General features: G+C 43.5%; 1 protein-coding gene across 7 annotated transcripts in view; it reads right to left on the bottom strand.

Annotated features, from left to right (window-relative positions):
* The window catches only part of PTPRG (protein tyrosine phosphatase receptor type G), a 610,456-nt gene that overhangs the window by 71,375 nt on the left and 522,244 nt on the right, over window positions 1-16,837 (bottom strand). For 5 of the 7 annotated variants that reach the window (XM_075006204.1, XM_075006203.1, XM_075006202.1 and 2 more), the window contains one exon: window positions 16,723-16,809. The exons of the other annotated variants lie outside the window; for them this stretch is intronic. In XM_075006204.1, coding sequence (XP_074862305.1) covers window positions 16,723-16,809 — 87 coding nt within the window. The remainder of the gene's footprint in view (window positions 1-16,722; window positions 16,810-16,837) is intronic. 7 annotated transcript variants of the gene reach the window in all.

The raw sequence follows: 16,837 nt of genomic DNA on the forward strand, positions 1-16,837 counted from the left end.
ACGTGGTTAAAGAGCTTTAGAAATTACAACATTTGCGCTGAAGATGATTTCACTAACCCTCCCCCTTCTTCGCAGCATCAGCTGTACAATCAGAGGTGCCCAGGTGGCCACTAACGTAACGCGTGTACAAAGCTCTTGAATTACACAGTTAAATGGAGAAATCTGAATTTAACCCCACAGACGCATTTTCCGTGCTTCCTTCTCCCATTTTTCTAGCATCCACTGAGACGCTAATGGGCAAATGGGAAATCTTATTTGTGATGATACTTGCTCCTGTAACACTCGCTCACCAATCATTATCTTCGTGACCTTTGGCAGAGTTTGAAGAGTCAGAATCCTCCCCCCTCTTTTAATCACTGTCATGCAACATGTGTGCTGATACCACTGGGCAGTTTTGGGAGGGTTTTCTTTCAGTATTTTGCACCCAAAGAGAGAATGCTGTCAGACATATGCCTAGCCACCCCGATGATTTAGAGGAGAAAGCAGGGTTTGAAAATCTCTGGGCAGTATTTTAACAGGCATAGGTTAGATACTAAAAAGGGTATCTGCATTCATGTCTCTGAGCCACAGACAGCAGCACAGAGAGTCACCCCTGACCCCAGGGCAAGGTGGCCAGACTCTGTGCTCCAGAAGAGGCGGGGTCAAGAGTGGTTAGCTCTCAGTGCTGTTGGGACTGCAGCACTGCCCTCCCACACCCGTTTTTCATCATGGACAGAGTTCCAGGCCCCTTTGAAATGCCCCCCATTGCTGCGCCTGGCTAGAGATGTATTCAGTGCAGTGGGTAAGGGTGGTATGTTGTAAAGCTAGCAAACCACCTAGGTTGCTGCATCTTCTGCACCATCGATGGGCAACTCAGGCTACTGAGTGGTCTGGGTCAGTAGCCCTCTTTCAGCTCACAGGCCCGCAAGAATGAAATTGGCTGTGTTCGCGAAACAGGAACCCAATAAAATTAAACACTTCGATTCTCCGTCTTTCTCCCACCTTTCCAACACAAAGGCACCCCCTTACTAGGGGTAAATTAAATTGCCAGAACAAGTAACATGAAGAAGCGGATGGAGCACGTGGTTCTCACAATGTGATGTGCAGTCGGCAGGCACCTCACACGTGCCCTGGCTTTAAATATGTCCCTTCTCATTTTGCCAGGGGCTGCTCAACCCTCCCCTCCACCCCTTCCCACAAAACCCCACCCAGCCTCTTCCCTGCCTCCACCCCCCGATCGTGCCCTGTCCCTCCCTCCCAGCATTTCCAGTGCCTCCTGAATTGGCTGATTAATACCCCGACCCTGCTCCTCCCCCTCCCTTCCAGAGCTTGAATGCCACGAGTCTGCTGATTTGTGGTGTTCCAGCTGTGGGACAGAAGAGGAGGAGCAGGGTAATGTTCCCTGTCTTTTTCTTTCTTTCCATTCAGAGGCAGAATAAATATTATTTTGTGCACTGAGGCATATGCGGATGTGCACCAGTGGGAGAAACACACGCTGCCCACTGTGGACACGCTGCTAATCAGCTGGGCAGGATGTGAATCTCTCCTGGGTGGCTGCCCAAGTGCTCAGCTTACAGAGAACACTGGAGTAGGGATGGGGCACGAATCAGCTCATTCACAGCACTCTGGGGGTGCTGGGAGGGAGGAGGACTAGTAGGTAGCAAAGCCCCCAGTGTGCAAAAGGCACAGGAGAAGGGGGCATGTACGGGCCACATGGAACCCCAATGAGACACACATGGCTGCAGACCACCCACCACTGTTCTATGTGGTATATCATAGGTTAAAATGGCAAGAGATTTATTTATCCAAGCAAATGCCAGCATAAGCAGTTCTTTAAAAGGCTCAGTCCCAACATGCTGAATACAGCAGGTTATCAGAAAGAAGCCTAAAACTTTTTCTAAATGGCAGCTATGTTTTTCTCCAAATGAAGAACTGGACAGTAATTGTCAGAAACAATGAAAAGTCCTGTGGCACCTTCAGATTTACCAGAGCATAAGCTTTCGTGGGCAAAGACCCACTTTGTCAGATGCATGTCACAGTCACACGACTTCTCATTGCTCTTGTGGATAAGAACATAAGATTACTTTTCTGCTTGGAACATACATCTGAGCACAGTAAATGCTTCCAAAATGCAAGAGACCTGTTTTTCCCCAATGTAAGGATTCTCTTTTCTTTAAATTTCCATAAGAAAACAGAAGAGTTACTTCATATTTATTTCACATCTCCTTTGATGATCACCAAATCAGATTTTGGATCTAGACCAACTACTTGAAATTTAGGTTTAGTTTTTATCTTCCTCTTAGTTATTGGCCCTGTTTAGCTGAAACTCACAGACTCCTGAATTTGATTACTAGAGGTATAATTAACCATCCAATGGGAAGGTAGTTCCCCTCTGCTTCCCAAGCTGAAAAGATCCATTTGCTGATGGGTGTCCAGATGGAGAGCTAACTGGGAAGATCGTCTCAAAACTAATTTGGCCTATATCATGTTCGGACTATGGAGGACAGGTTTTTCTTTTTGAGTGCTGTGGATAATGTAGGAAGTCTTTATTGTTTACATCTTTCATTAGGAAAAGGAATTTCAAGAATTTTGTGGACTCTTTTATAGGTTCTTATTATAAATTGGTTTTAAATTTATTGAGAAGACCCCAGGTTCAACTTAACACCAGAGTAGCAGATGCCCAAAGAAAAGAGCAGCAGATGTTTAGTACCTGTCAGACAGAGCTGACAGGGCACATGGGAAATACAATATTTGTTGCCTGTACTCCAGTAAGAAAATTTATAAAATTTGTTCCTCACACTAGAAAACAGAATTTTTGGTATCCTGACAGGCTTCTTTTCACACCCACGTCTACGGAAGTTGAGATTTATGCACGGACAGATAACAAACCTCATATGTTATATGTGTCTCTGAGGCAGAGGTCTGGGGAATCATTAATCTCTTTAGTGATCAGTGCATTTGAAAACTCTGTTCCTAGTAGTGCGGGTGCTGATGTATTATCGACTCTTCACAATTCTAGCTAAGCCGGAGGTATGCCTGGAGACTCACTTTTAATTAAGGCATTTCTTGCATTCGAAGGTTAACAAGTTTAATGAGGAAACACAAATATCAGACACATCACTACAACTGAGTGTTCAAAGAAATACTGTGGGGAAATATTGAGCTATATTCTCAGCTGTCTTAAATTGGCCTCTGCTTCACTGGAGCCAACAGACCTCTGCTAATTTACCACAGCTAAGGGTCTGCCTGGTAACTTCAGTAGTCAATAGGGCAACTGCTCCTTATATAGATTTTTCTAAATAAATAAAACCCACAAACAACGGCTACCATCTAAAACGAATCCTAGCAATTTTAGGCTCACATGCTAGAAAGGTCAATGGAATAAAAAAGCATTATTAAAGCTAAATGTAATTAATAAGCACAGGAAAATTAAGACAATGCATATTTGGACTTACCCACTTTCCCAGACATAACAGACATTGGCCAGATAATTTTCCAATACATTTTTTTTTTTTTGGAAATTTTAGAACCAAATGTTGTTGCTGATACTTTAATTCCTCAAGGGGCATAGGTGACTGTGCTATCTCCATCGAAGATCAAGAATGATTGTGGAAGAGACAGGGCATAGAGTGAGGGGGAGAATAAAAATGTTCAAAATATTTATAAAAAGGAAAAAAAGAAACAAGAACATCATTGAAGTTCCAGAGCTAACCCTTGGTTCAAAATGCCTTGAGTATTCCTGTCAAGGGAAAAAGATGTTTGTTATGCAAACGGATTGAAAGATCAAACAGCATCATTAATGTTACAGTGGGATTTCGAATCATGTATTTAGAATCTGATTGAACAGAAAAGTCAAGAATTTTCAAGGTAAGTAGCCGAGGATAGTCTGCCTTGGGAAGATCACTGTAACCCTCAAAATTCAATGAGAGCTGGAAATTACTTTCACACCAGGATCAATTCTGTTTTGAGTAGCCATACAACATGCACAGACGTTGGCCTCCTTTTGTCTCAGGGTACATCTATACCTTTGCATGCATGACAGCTGACCCCTGTACTCTTCCTCCTCCTGTAAAGGAGGTTGATGGGAGAGTTTCTCCTTTGGACCTTCCTCTGTGAGGACGGCCAGATAAGTCTATTGTAGATATATCGATTCCACCTCCGCAATTGTAGCTGGAATTGAGTACCTAGGATCGACTTTCAGGTCTAGTGTAGATCTGTGTATTGAGGCATCTAATAAAATAATCAACACATTGAACCAAATATCCAGATTAAAGATACAACTGAGTTTCAGACAAGTTAGCTACAAGATATTTACATTAATTGCCAATAGAGCTGTCTGTGTCTTTAGATCCCTTACCAACAGATACATATAGTATTTTATCAAAACAAAAAAGCAGTCAAGTAGCACTTTAAAGACTAACAAAATAATTTATTAGGTGAGCTTTCGTGGGACAGACCCACTTCTTCAGACCATAGCCAGACCAGAACAGACTCAATATTTAAGGCATAGAGAACCAAAAACAGTAAAGTTGACAAATCAGAAAAAAATTACCAAGGTGAGCAAATCAGAAAGCAGAGGGGTGGGGGGGAGGGTGTCAAGAATTAGATTAAGCCAAGTATGCCAAAGAGCCCCTATAATGTCCCAGAAAATTTGATAATGCAAATTTTCTGGGACATTATAGGGGCTCTTCGGCATACTTGGCTGAATCTAAGTCTTGACTCCCCGCCCCCACCCTTCTGCTCTCTGATTTGCTCACCTTGACAATTTTTTTCTGATTTGTCAACTTTACTGTTTTTGGTTCTCTGTGCCTTAAATATTTAGTCTGTTCTGGTATGGCTGTGGTCTGAAGAAGTGGGTCTGTCCCACGAAAGTTCACCTAATAAATTATTTTGTTAGTCTTTAAAGTGCTACTTGACTGCTTTTTTGTTTTGATAGTATATAGACTAGCACGGCTCCCTCTCTGCTACTGATATAGTATTTTCTGTTCACACTTGCAGAACCAAACAAAATAAAGCTTACTCTCCTATTTTGACTAATATCTTAAATTTTTGCTCATTTAATTTTAGCACTGGTTACTGTGCCACTGTCTCGAGCGTGGCGGAGGAGGTAAAAAGTAGACACTGTAGGCTGTGTTTTAACAAGGAACAGGTGAGCGTGTTAAGAAGAGAGTTGGGGGGCCAACTACCTCTTCATTGCTCTCCACTAGACATCTGGGAGCAGTCACTTGTTTCAGAAATCTTTTCCATTCACACCATATAAAGTGATCTCCAACCCAAAAGGGAGATATAAATTTGTCCACAATATTTTGGGTTCTGATCTTTTTTCTCTTCTGTAATATCTAAGAACCTAATAATCTTGTTCATGATATCTTCCTCACTCATCTGTATTTGCTTTCCACATTCTTATGGGATCTCTGATAGCGGTTTTAATACCATTATAGTAGAAGGATTAGAACATAGTCCTGCAATCAACAGAGTGGTAACATTAAGGGTGTTGCACCCATTCTAATGAATAAGTAGATTTGGCCTGGGCCAGAGTACCCTTTTGATGGTGATTTTCTTAACCGATACATCCCATCAATTTAATCTCTGCTGCGGTCTTGGAAACTCCATTACATTTTCCCTCTAGTTTTATTCACATGCTTTGAGGAATTTTGCAGGGTGAAGCCTATATACAACACAGATTAAACTGAGAAACCTTTTGCCATTCTCACTGATAACTGTGTCACAGACTTTTGGTTTCAGGTCTGTGATTTCTTCTCTAGATCACTCAAGTATGAAATACCTGTTGACCCATTGATTTGTCTTCTAGCTGATTACAGACAGCTTGACAGGATGGATAAATCAATGTGGTGATTTTTGTCACCTGCTTTATTTATAGCACAACGTTATACTTCCACAAAGGACTCAAAAAGCTGTCCAGACACCAAGCACTTGTAGCCTAACAGTACTGCACACTATGGCTTTGGATCACACTTGCTGGGCCAGTTCTTTGCAGAGATCTAGGAATCTAGGAATCCTTCAACGAACTTTTATCTAAGGAATTCCAGCAATTCTCGCTACTAGAGAAATATCGTAGACATCAGTCATTTCAGGAGTATTTGCACTTTGCACCCAGTTACACCTGTTTTATGACCAATTTATGCCAAGGTGGAGCTTTCAATGGCTTAAGAAGGTGCTTAGCAACCTTTATGACCTTCGTGGCACACTTCGGCATTTGTTATAATTTCACAGCACACCCAATATAGACAACTCAATAATGCCCCCCCACAGCCAGCCCCCACCCCTGCCCCACTCTAAATCAGTGTCCTCCTCTTCCTCTAGAGACAGTCACCCCCAGCCCCCCATTCTAACCCAATCCCCCTCTCCTTCCCCAGAACCAGGCAGCCCCAGCCCCCGCCCTGCTCTGACTTGATGCTGATGACTCAGAGCCACTGCCACCACCCCAGAGCTGCTGCCACCAGCACCAGGTGCTTCTTCCAACAAGCGGTGGGGCACATGCACAGAGCAGCGGACGACACTCCTGGCATGAGGCTTTGAGGCACACTAAGCACTGCTTTGTGGCACATCTGTGTGCCCTGACACACCGGTTGAGGTGCACTGTTTTAAGACACCATTGTGTTTCACTCAGGCCATAGCTGAACTGCATAGCTGAATAGACTTATCTGTGATCAACTTACCTGGCCGTCCTCACTGAGGGAGGCAGACAGAAGAAATTCTCGCACTGACCGCCCTTACTCTTTGCGAGATTAAAGAGTACAGGGGTCAACTGTTGACCCCTGAGAGTTTGATTCTGCATGTCCCTGCTAGCCACACAAAATCAATCCCGGGAAGATTTACCCAGTCAGGTGTACCCTCAGACACATCCAAGAAAACAGCACCCAGGTACTCCAGGTTGCATTTGGCCAAATGCCCACAAATCTGTAATTACATATCACGATTTATTTTTTGAAAACCAAGAACACACACTTCAGTTTGGAAAGGGAGTGATTATCATTCTTGCTTACAAAAGGGCAAATTGAATGGCTTTTGTAGGAGCAAGCAAACCCTGCCACATCAGCACAAGACGTTCAGTGCAAGGTAATTTCAGCTAACATATGAATCATTTTTTCACAAGGACTTGTGTCAGAATATGGTGTGTTTAACTACTGTCCTTTTTGTTTGCAAACAAACACTTCTTCTTGTTCCACTGACCCCAAGAGATGCAAAGCTCCCAGGGTCGAGAGAAAAGGTACAGAGAGAGAGAGAGAGAGAGAGAAAGAGAGAGAGAGATACAGAATAATAGTCACTGTATGCTGATGTATGGAAATGACATAGCATTCACCTGTTACACTAGGGAGGGCTCTTGTGCGTGAGGGGTGGATTAGGCCCATGAGAAGGTGAATGGTTTTAGGGGCTTGCCAGGGTCAGGGAGGAGTTCTGTGAGCAGGGCTCCCAGTCCCGATCACTAGCCCGTTTTCGAAAACTATTGGGTGAACCTTGCAAGGGCTCAACCTTACTCCAGGTGTCAGCAGCTACACACACGCAGGGCACTGGAGCGATTTAAAGCCACTTTGCCTCACTCTTAGTTCCTGCATGGAGCACAAGGATGGATAAACTAGGAACCGAGCCCCCTGCTTCTCGAGAACTCCCTCCCTGCCTCCCCTCAGTGGTAGGCAGGCTCAGTTGAATCATCAGCAGTGAAATAGTTAATGTTAACGCTGGCCTTTTGAGACTCTTTTGAGAAGGTTGCCAAGTAAACGGGCAGTTCCTGCCAGAGCTGTGGAAAGCGAATTGACTCACACACTGATGGAGCATTCCAAAGCCAAGTGAAAACTGAGATTCTGCAGACAACAGTGAAATCCACAGGTCCCTTCCACCCACAATAAAACATGGAATTTTCATTTTCCAAGGGCCCTGCCTACAGGTTTGGATTACAGGTAATAGCGAAGTTTGAGCGTTCCTCATACCCTCAATGTGCCCAGCTGTTTCTTACGCAGAATGTCACAGAGAAGAAGATTATGTATTCAGATGTGAAATTAAATAGCTGCTGTCAATGTCCTCAGCTAGAACATTCTGTGCATCTGGAATAAAACTACACTGCAGGGACAACAGGCTTCCTTTCTGGCAGACTCCACCTGGTGCTTTACACTATACAAATGGGGAACTTGTTCTACGTAGCTTTGTAGTTAACAAAACCAGTGATGCTGACCTCGAAACCTTTGTTTCCACTCACAGTCAAACGAATTCCCCTTTCTACTTTGTCACAAGCCCATATGCTCCAAGAGCGGATGCAAATTAACACATAGGCCTTTCACACCTCACACTACTGGCACAGGAACATTTTCTGCTGTCACATTTTTCATTACTCAGAGCACACTGGTCACCTTTAAGCATAACTGTCATTAGAGGTCATCCCAACATAAAACCTGGCAAGTCAATAGACATCTGAAGTCAAGTAACACTGAGACCACTTTGAACAGTAACAGAGAGGAAGCTGTGCTAGTCTATACACTATCAAAACAAAAAGTAGTCAAGTAGCACTTTAAAGACTAGCAAAATAGTTTATTACGTGAGCTTTCGTGGGACAGACTCACTTCTTCAGACCATAGCCAGACCAGAACAGACTCAATATTAAAGGCATAGAGAACCAAAAACAGTGAGCAAGGAGGACAAATCAGAAAAAGATAATCAAGGTGAGCAAATCAGAGAGTGGAGGGCAATGGATGTAGAAGCTCTGTACACTAATATTCCACATAAAGACAGATTACAAGCAATCAGGAATACCATCCCTGATGCCACCACAGCCAGTCTGGTGTCTGACCTCTGTAACTTTGTTCTCACCCACAATCATTTCCATTTTGGGGACAATTTATACCTCCAGATTAGTGGAACTGCTATGGGCACCTGCATGGCCCCACAATATGCTAATATATTTATGGTTGACCTGGAACAACGATTCCTCAGGTCTCGTCCCCTATTACCACTCTACTTAAGATACATTAATGACATCTTTATGATTTGGACCCATGGTACAGAGGCTCTAGAAGAATTCCACAGAGACTTTAACAATCTACACCCCACCATCAACTTATGCCTCGATTACAACATGCAAGGGACACATTTCCTGGACACTACAGTACTAATCAAGGATGGCCTGATCAGCACCACACTGTACCGAAAACCTGCTGATTGCTATACTTATCTACACCCTTCTAGTTTCCATCCTGCACATGACTAGATCCATTGTTTACAGTCAAGCCCTTAGGTACAATCGCATTTGCTCTGATCCAACTGACAGAGACCAAAAACTACAAGAACTTTACCAAATATTCATAAACCTGAATTACCCACCAGGAGAAGTAAAAAAACAAATTGTCAGGGCCAGACGAATACCCAGAGACCAGCTACTCCAAGATCGGCCCAAAAAAGCCAAGACCGGAACACCACTGGTCATCACCTACAGCCCCCAACTCAGACCATTGCAGCGAATTATTAAAGACCTACAACCTATCCTTAATCAGGATGCCACATTCCAGAACGCCCTGGGTGACATGCCTGTTCTCTCCTACAGACAACCTCCCAACCTCATGAGGATCCTCACTAACAGCCACAGTCTATACCCCAGGAATACTAGTCCTGGAACCTTTCTCTGCAACAAAGCCCGATGCCAGCTTTGTCCACATATCTTCTCTGGAAATACCATCACTGGACCTAACCAGGTTACTCACAGAATCACAGGCACTTTCTCATGCTCCTCTACTAACATCATATATGCCATCATGTGCCAACAATGCCCAGATGCTTTGTATATTGGACAGACTTCTAACTCCCTTAGACAAAGGGTCAATGGGCAGAAAACAGACATCAAAACACTCCAGATCCACAAACCAGTTAGTCAACATTTTAATGGAATGGAGCATTCTGTCAGTGACCTAAAGGTATGTGTGTTATTGAAGAAGAATTATCGCACCGTTCTGGAAAGGGAAACAGCCAAGCTGGCTTTTATATTCAAATTCGGCACATTAACACATGGTTTAAATCGTGATGGGAACTTTCTGAGTCACTATAGGGGCTCGTCCGCATACTTGGCTCAATCTAATTCTTGACCTTCCCCCCATCCCTCCACTCTCTGATTTGCTCACCTTGATTATCTTTTTCTGATTTGTCCTCCTTGCTTACTGTTTTTGGTTCTCTGTGCCTTAAATATTGAGTCTGTTCTGGTATGGCTATGGTCTGAAGAAGTGGGTCTGTCCCACGAAAACTCACCTAATAAACTATTTTGCTAGTCTTTAAAGTGCTACTTGACTGCTTTTTGTTTTGATAAGACCGCTTTGAAGTCCCTTTTCTTCCCATACCATGCTATCATAAACACATGGTTTCCTCCTTGCCGACAGTTGGTGGAGGATGGAGGGAGCTGAAAGCAAGGACTCTGAAATTCTGCTTTCCTGTCGCTATTTTATGATTTTGATGTGAGGGCTAAAGATTCTCAGGTTCCCAGCAAAAGCCAACCATGTACTAGAGCAAGACAGACTGTCCAGAAGCATGTCCATTCCAAGAACTCTAGTTAGCCCCCAAGTTAAGCACTGCTGCCCTCAAGAATGAAACCCATTTGCTATTCTCTCTCCTGGCAGCATTCTGCATTAGAGCTTGAATTAAGCCCCCCTTTTCCAGGGGAGCTAAATTGGCATTTTGAACATATCCTTTGAACATGCCATGGGTGGAGTGGTTTCTGAAGTACCCAATCATCTCTGAAGAGACACTAAGGGCCTGGTACCAGATACTTATTCTAATCTTTACAGTAAGCATCAGAAAGAAAGGCTGGATTTACCCTACCGACTGTAGCCAAGTACTCCCCATAAGTTGGCTCTCTGGTGATAAATGTCACATTTACAATAGGTTTTTTAACATGAAAGTCCATAATTTGCTTCCCAGGGACCTTAGCTTCATTATCTGGAGACTTAAACACGTTTACTGAAGTCTAATGAATAGAATTAACATCATTTAAACAGGGACTAATATGTATGCAAATTAGGAAAAGTTAAAAAATAATTCCACCCACAGTTTCAGAAAACAAAGATTGCATCCTTACGAAATACAAATTTTTGTAATTCACATTCTCAGTATCTTCTTATCAATGTTGCCAAATTAGGTGATTTGCATGGGAATAATAGATTGCATCAAGCCCATTTCAATTTTATATTTAAACTTGGAATTACAAAATAGATTATATTGAAACATGAATTATATAAATGCTAATTATATACTCAATTTAATGTCCAAAATAAATAGGCAGATCAAGTAAGGCTAATTTCCATTTGCAAATTTCCCTAATTACTGTATTTTCCTTCAAAAAATTGAAATTGTATTTCATGACTGTGAAAAATGAGTCATTTATTCCTTGCCCATTAAATTTCTTTTAACATTTTAATTTCTATATCCATTGGAATTGATCGCAGAGACAAAATTAATCTTCCGGGGTAAACAGGTATAATATTAAATTAAATACCACTAGAGTCAAAGTATGGCTGATTTCCACGTGCAAATTATGTTACTTAATAAAGTTCTTTGAAGAAGAAAAAAAACCCAGAATTGTTATGAAATATGGGTAACTGCTATCGAAGAGCATGTGTCACCCTGAATTTTACAAAACACATTCAGAACAAGTCTGCCTGGTATATGTAAATTAAATGCCACTTATGCTTCACATAAAAATCTACTCTCCACAAAGAAAAAAGACCACAGTACAAGACAAACATACAGTCACTAGGAAACAGGGGAATACAACCATTAGCTGAGACTACCACTACAATTTTTTTCTTATGCCAAGTCCAAAAGGAGCTTGTTGAAGAAGACGCAGATTGAAAGAAAAGCCCTGCAGGGTGAAAGACAGTAAAGAGAGTAGTGAGAAATAGTTCATCAGAATGAAGAAGCCTGTAGTGATGCCAAGGTCAGAAGCTTCTTCTTTTGCTGCTCTGCAAATGCTGGTCATGCAAGATAAAGAAGCCTAGAGTCAGCTTTAACTTTCACACCCTGATTTGCCAAGTTCTTTCAGGTTTTGGAGAAGAAGATGCACGAACAGCCCCTCTGACGCTCCAAAACAGTGCACTACTGAGACACACAAAGCATATTAACGGGGAACCTAAATCAGACCAGTATATATCATCCCTCCTTAGAACTCTCTTTGGCCAGGATTCTTACAAACAACTTGACAACAGTTAGGTCACTGGTGTTGCAGACAGTATTTCTTATAACATGGACCAAAAATGTCTCATCGTTTCCTTGTACTCCCCTCTTGGTCTGTCTTTAAATCTGTTGTCTCTTGTCATTTTTATAGCATAAGCTTTTTAGGCATTGAATTTCATTTGGTTCTGTATTTGTACAACAGAGTCCTCCTAATCCCTGAGCTGGGCTCCCTGGGTGCCACGAGTGAGAGAGGGAGAAAGGAAGCTTTATTTAAAATAACTCAAATCCCAGAAAATGAAGGCTCTGAAGCAGGACTTGGACAGTGTTTCCAGAGGTTTGGCTTTGCCTCTGTAGTATAGATTCCAAGCTGCTATGAATGTTGTCATGATGAGGAACTGAGTAATTCTGATTAGAAAACGTAGGGAAGTAAAACACTGAAGCATGTATCACCACCGTCCTCCCACAGCCATCCTCCAGCATCATTCATTTGTAACGTCACTGGCTGGCAGCAGCAGCAGCAGCAGCAGCAGCAGCAGCAGCAGCACAAATACTACCCAACCAGCCATCTGAAGAAGTTTCCCCTTTGCCAGTTTTCTCTCTGGTATCTGCTGGAGCACCTGTGCTTCCACGCTTCCCCTACCAACATGGGCTAAGCAGGAGTGATGAACCGTCATTGCAGGTGGCCTGCAGAAACGGTCTCAGAGTCTAGATGCCAGTTATCTTCAGGTCCTCCGATGGACCAAGGGGGGGAAGCACAGGGAACAGTTATCTTGGGACCCAGTGATTCGAAAAGGCAAGACTGGCAAAGCTCTGAGGGCCAGGGAGGTGGCTAAGTGCAGCACTGATGGCTGGCTGCTCTGCCCCGCCCCTTCAGCCTGAGACCCCACCCCTTCCACCCCACAGCCCTGCCCCTTTCATCTGAGGCCACATCCCTCCTGGGAGCATGGAACCGCCTCCACACCCAGAGGCCGAGGAAGTCTGTCAGCCCTCCTTGTTATCCCTCTGGCATGCCACTGTCCTGTGGCTCTACATAAAATCCTCAAGCCCAGTGGCTAATTCATACACGGCTGAGCCCCAGCACCTATGGGCTTGGCAGTGCATAGCCCCAGCACCTCTGCCTTGCTACAGCAGTTTTGAATATAAAAAAATTGCTAGAGCCTCTGCACATCCACTCCAGCCTGACACCCGAACCCTGAACAAACCACAGGCCCTGTTGTTGCTAATATGGTGAGAATGGACACCGTAACTTCGCAAGATGGGTTTAAAAAGGGTTTTTCATCCCCTTCTTGCTGCCTTGCAAAGTGCTAAACTCCTGTTCAAAGCACAACCCCCCTTGCTAGTGTTCTGTATTTATGAGCGGAGGTGGATTCAATTTTCCATGCCCCAGGAGTGACTCTCCCCAATGTTGACCCCACGGAAAGCCCTCCTGAGCACTAGACCCACACTCGGACACAGGGGATGGGGGTGGGCACGCAGTACATGGCCAATGGGTCACAGACAGAAGTGCCACATCAAGGAGATCTACAGCCCTGCCGAGCAGGGCCCTGCACTGGCTCAGAACAAGCAAATGTGCTGGGGGCCATTTGAAATGGGCTAGGGATACAGGGTGGAGCACTGTGGTTTAGTGATTAAGGCACTTACTGGGATTGATGGACATTTGTGACACCCTGGGCTCAGCCACTCAGCTGCTGTGGGACACTGAGGGATGTGTCTTTCCCCTCAGAGTGTTTTCCCCTCCCACCCTAACCCTACAAAGCCGCAGATAAGCACTTTATAGCCAAGGATAGCCACGCCCATGGATGTCAATGGCAGAATATCCGTGGATCATTTCTGCACAGGCAGATGTGGATACCAATTTTGTATCCGAGCAGGCTCTACTTCTCAGTTTGGACTGCAAGCTCTTTGGGACGGAGATTGTCTCTCGGTCTAGGCATGCACACTACCTGGAACAACAGGGCACTGAGATCTAGGGGGGTGCTGGGTAATACCATATTACAAACAACCACCAGATTCCCTGCACTCATGACACAGAGGGGCTCTGACAACTGTCCCAACCCATCTGTAGGAGTCTGGCAAACCTCTTGTGGCTGGGGACAGTTTTGTTCCCTAGGCTATGTTTAAACCTGGATCAACTGAGGATCTGTTCACAGAGGGGTGAGTTTAGACTTGTGTCTCTATGGAGCAACAGCATTTGTAGTAGAAGACAGTTGGAAATTTTCCAACCCCAACATTTCTCTGCCAGACTCATACACTTTAAGGTCAGGAAGGACAACTATGATTATCTTGTCTGACCGTATATTGCAGGCTGCAGAACCTCACACAGCCACTCATGAAATAAACTATCTCTGGTTGATTTACTGATGTCCTCAAACCACCATTTAAAAGCTTAAGTTACAGAGAATCCAACATTTTCAGTAGTTGAACCTGCAAGTGACCTGTGTCTGGTGCTGTAGAGCTGGATAGACAAGAAGTGGCCTGCGAGCTGGACATGGTTCACCAGGGTTTGCCCCAGGTAGGCCACTGGATGTTCTATTAGCCTACATGTCCACAGGTACAGCCGCTCACAGCTCCTGTTGGCCGTGGGTTGGTGTTCCCAGCCAATGTGAGCATCAGGAAACAGCGCAGGCGGGGACACTGTTTCCTGTAGTTCCCACTGGCTGAGAATGGAGACCTGTGGCCGTTGGGAGCCACGAGAGGCCATACCCTTGGAAAGGGAGGTAAATAAAGTGACTGGGGGCCCACCACGGCACACAACAAAATAAAATAAAATGTCAACATTGGGATAAAATATCTCAGTGTTTTCAAAATGAAACCTTTAGATAGACCTGAAATTATCAAAACTGTGAAATGCCACAGGAAAGAAAAAAGTTGGTTTTCATCCAGCTCTAATTTTGACCTTAAAAGTAAAATTCAAATGGATTTTTTCATGTTGTTTAGTCTTAAAAACAAAACAAAAAACCCATATAATAAACTGCTGTTCCATAAAGCAATCTAAGGTGCTTAGGCATTTGTAAAGTCTCACAGAAAGTCATGGATTTTGTGTGGTTCTGGAAATTTCCTCTTGAAAAAATAGGCTGATGTGGTTTGGTACTGTGTATTAAGAGAAGAAGCTTTAAATTCAGATTGCTTTTAGCATTTATTATTCTATCCAGGTATCTGATCTGCTTTATGTAGCCAACCAGGTATAACTGTTGGATTGATTTAAACATTCCTATTCCTATGATTTCACTCCCTGAGTGCCGCATGCTGTGAAACTAACTAGTGTTAACATTAGCCCAAATGTTGCTGTGGGATTGAGAATATGGCTCTTAGATGATTACACTGTTACATGGAGAGAGGATGAAAACCTGATTTATCTGAAAGCTTCTGGTATTTCACTGTTTTATAAGAAACGTACACTGGGCTCTCAGGATGCATCTACTTATACTGTGGATGTTTCATTCACAGTTCATCCAGGAAAGTCCTACACGACTGAACCCAATCAATTTATGACATACTATATTACACAAATAGAGAGACTCTTCACAGCAACACATAAAAAGTATAGAACCTAGCAACAGATCAAACAAGGATGGGCTAATAAATTGTCTCTGGGAGAAGGGCAGAAGAAAGAGTCTATGGTATCTTTTTCATTGGTAAAACATTTTAATTTCAAAAATTTATCAAATATCTCACGAGTCATAATGATCGTTAATAATCTTTTAAAAGTAGCCCACTTTCTTTTCATCCTTTAAAAAAGTCCCACTATCATTAAGGTTCCTTTTAAAAAGAGTTTACAAAGGGTAAATAAATGAGTAAAAGAGGTGTTAATAAATAATCTATTGATATCCGCTGTTAGAATCCAATATACTTATAACCACGCCTATCCTATTGTGACACCATCTACTGATGTGCTTAAGCATCAGAATCACATGTCATGCATGTCTGTAACACGCTGTTAACCCTTTGTAAACTATCTACAAATAAAACCTTTATATGAAGTGTGATTCTTTTAAGACACAGCAGACTCCCGAGTTACGTGAGGGTTGCGCTTCTGGGTACCCTCACGTAATTCCAATTTCATGCAAGTCGTGGGGGAGCCAGGAAACTAATCAGCACTGGTCACTTTCCTGGCTCCCACAGTGGCAGCTACCGGCTGGTTCCCAGCTCCCCACCACTCTGGGAGCCTGATGCAGCTTCTCCCCAACTTCTGCCAGCTGGGGGGAGCTGGGCAGGCAGACAGCTGCAGTTGGGAGAAGCTGGGGAGAAAACGCGGAAGAATGGCTTCCCTCTGGCTTCCCCCAGCTGGGAGCTGCAGCAGGGAGCTAGCGACAGAATTTCTACTTGTGCTTAACTCACATTAACGCAAATTAAGCACAAGTTGAAATTGCGCATAGCTGGGGTTTACCGTAATGGATCAAACTCAGTGTTGGTAAGACCCCTCTGAAGTCAGGAAGGAATCCAGCATTTATAACAGGTGATTTCAGAATAAGAATTCTGAATGAACAACAAAGTTAGTTAATTTCACACAATAAGTAAGTCTGTTAGTAAGTCACCCCACGCTTTGAAAACTCCCCACCCATCTTGTACCGCCCTCACCTGCTCCCCTTCTCTGCTCTCTCCCCAGAAGGTGGTGCTTCATGGAAACATCGGGGTAAGCCCTTGGACTTTATTTTGTTACACTCTCTAAACAAAAAGAGACAAGAAGTGTAAA

Source organism: Carettochelys insculpta, chromosome 11 (assembly GCF_033958435.1).
Source record: "Carettochelys insculpta isolate YL-2023 chromosome 11, ASM3395843v1, whole genome shotgun sequence".
Taxonomy (NCBI): Eukaryota; Metazoa; Chordata; order Testudines; family Carettochelyidae; genus Carettochelys; species Carettochelys insculpta.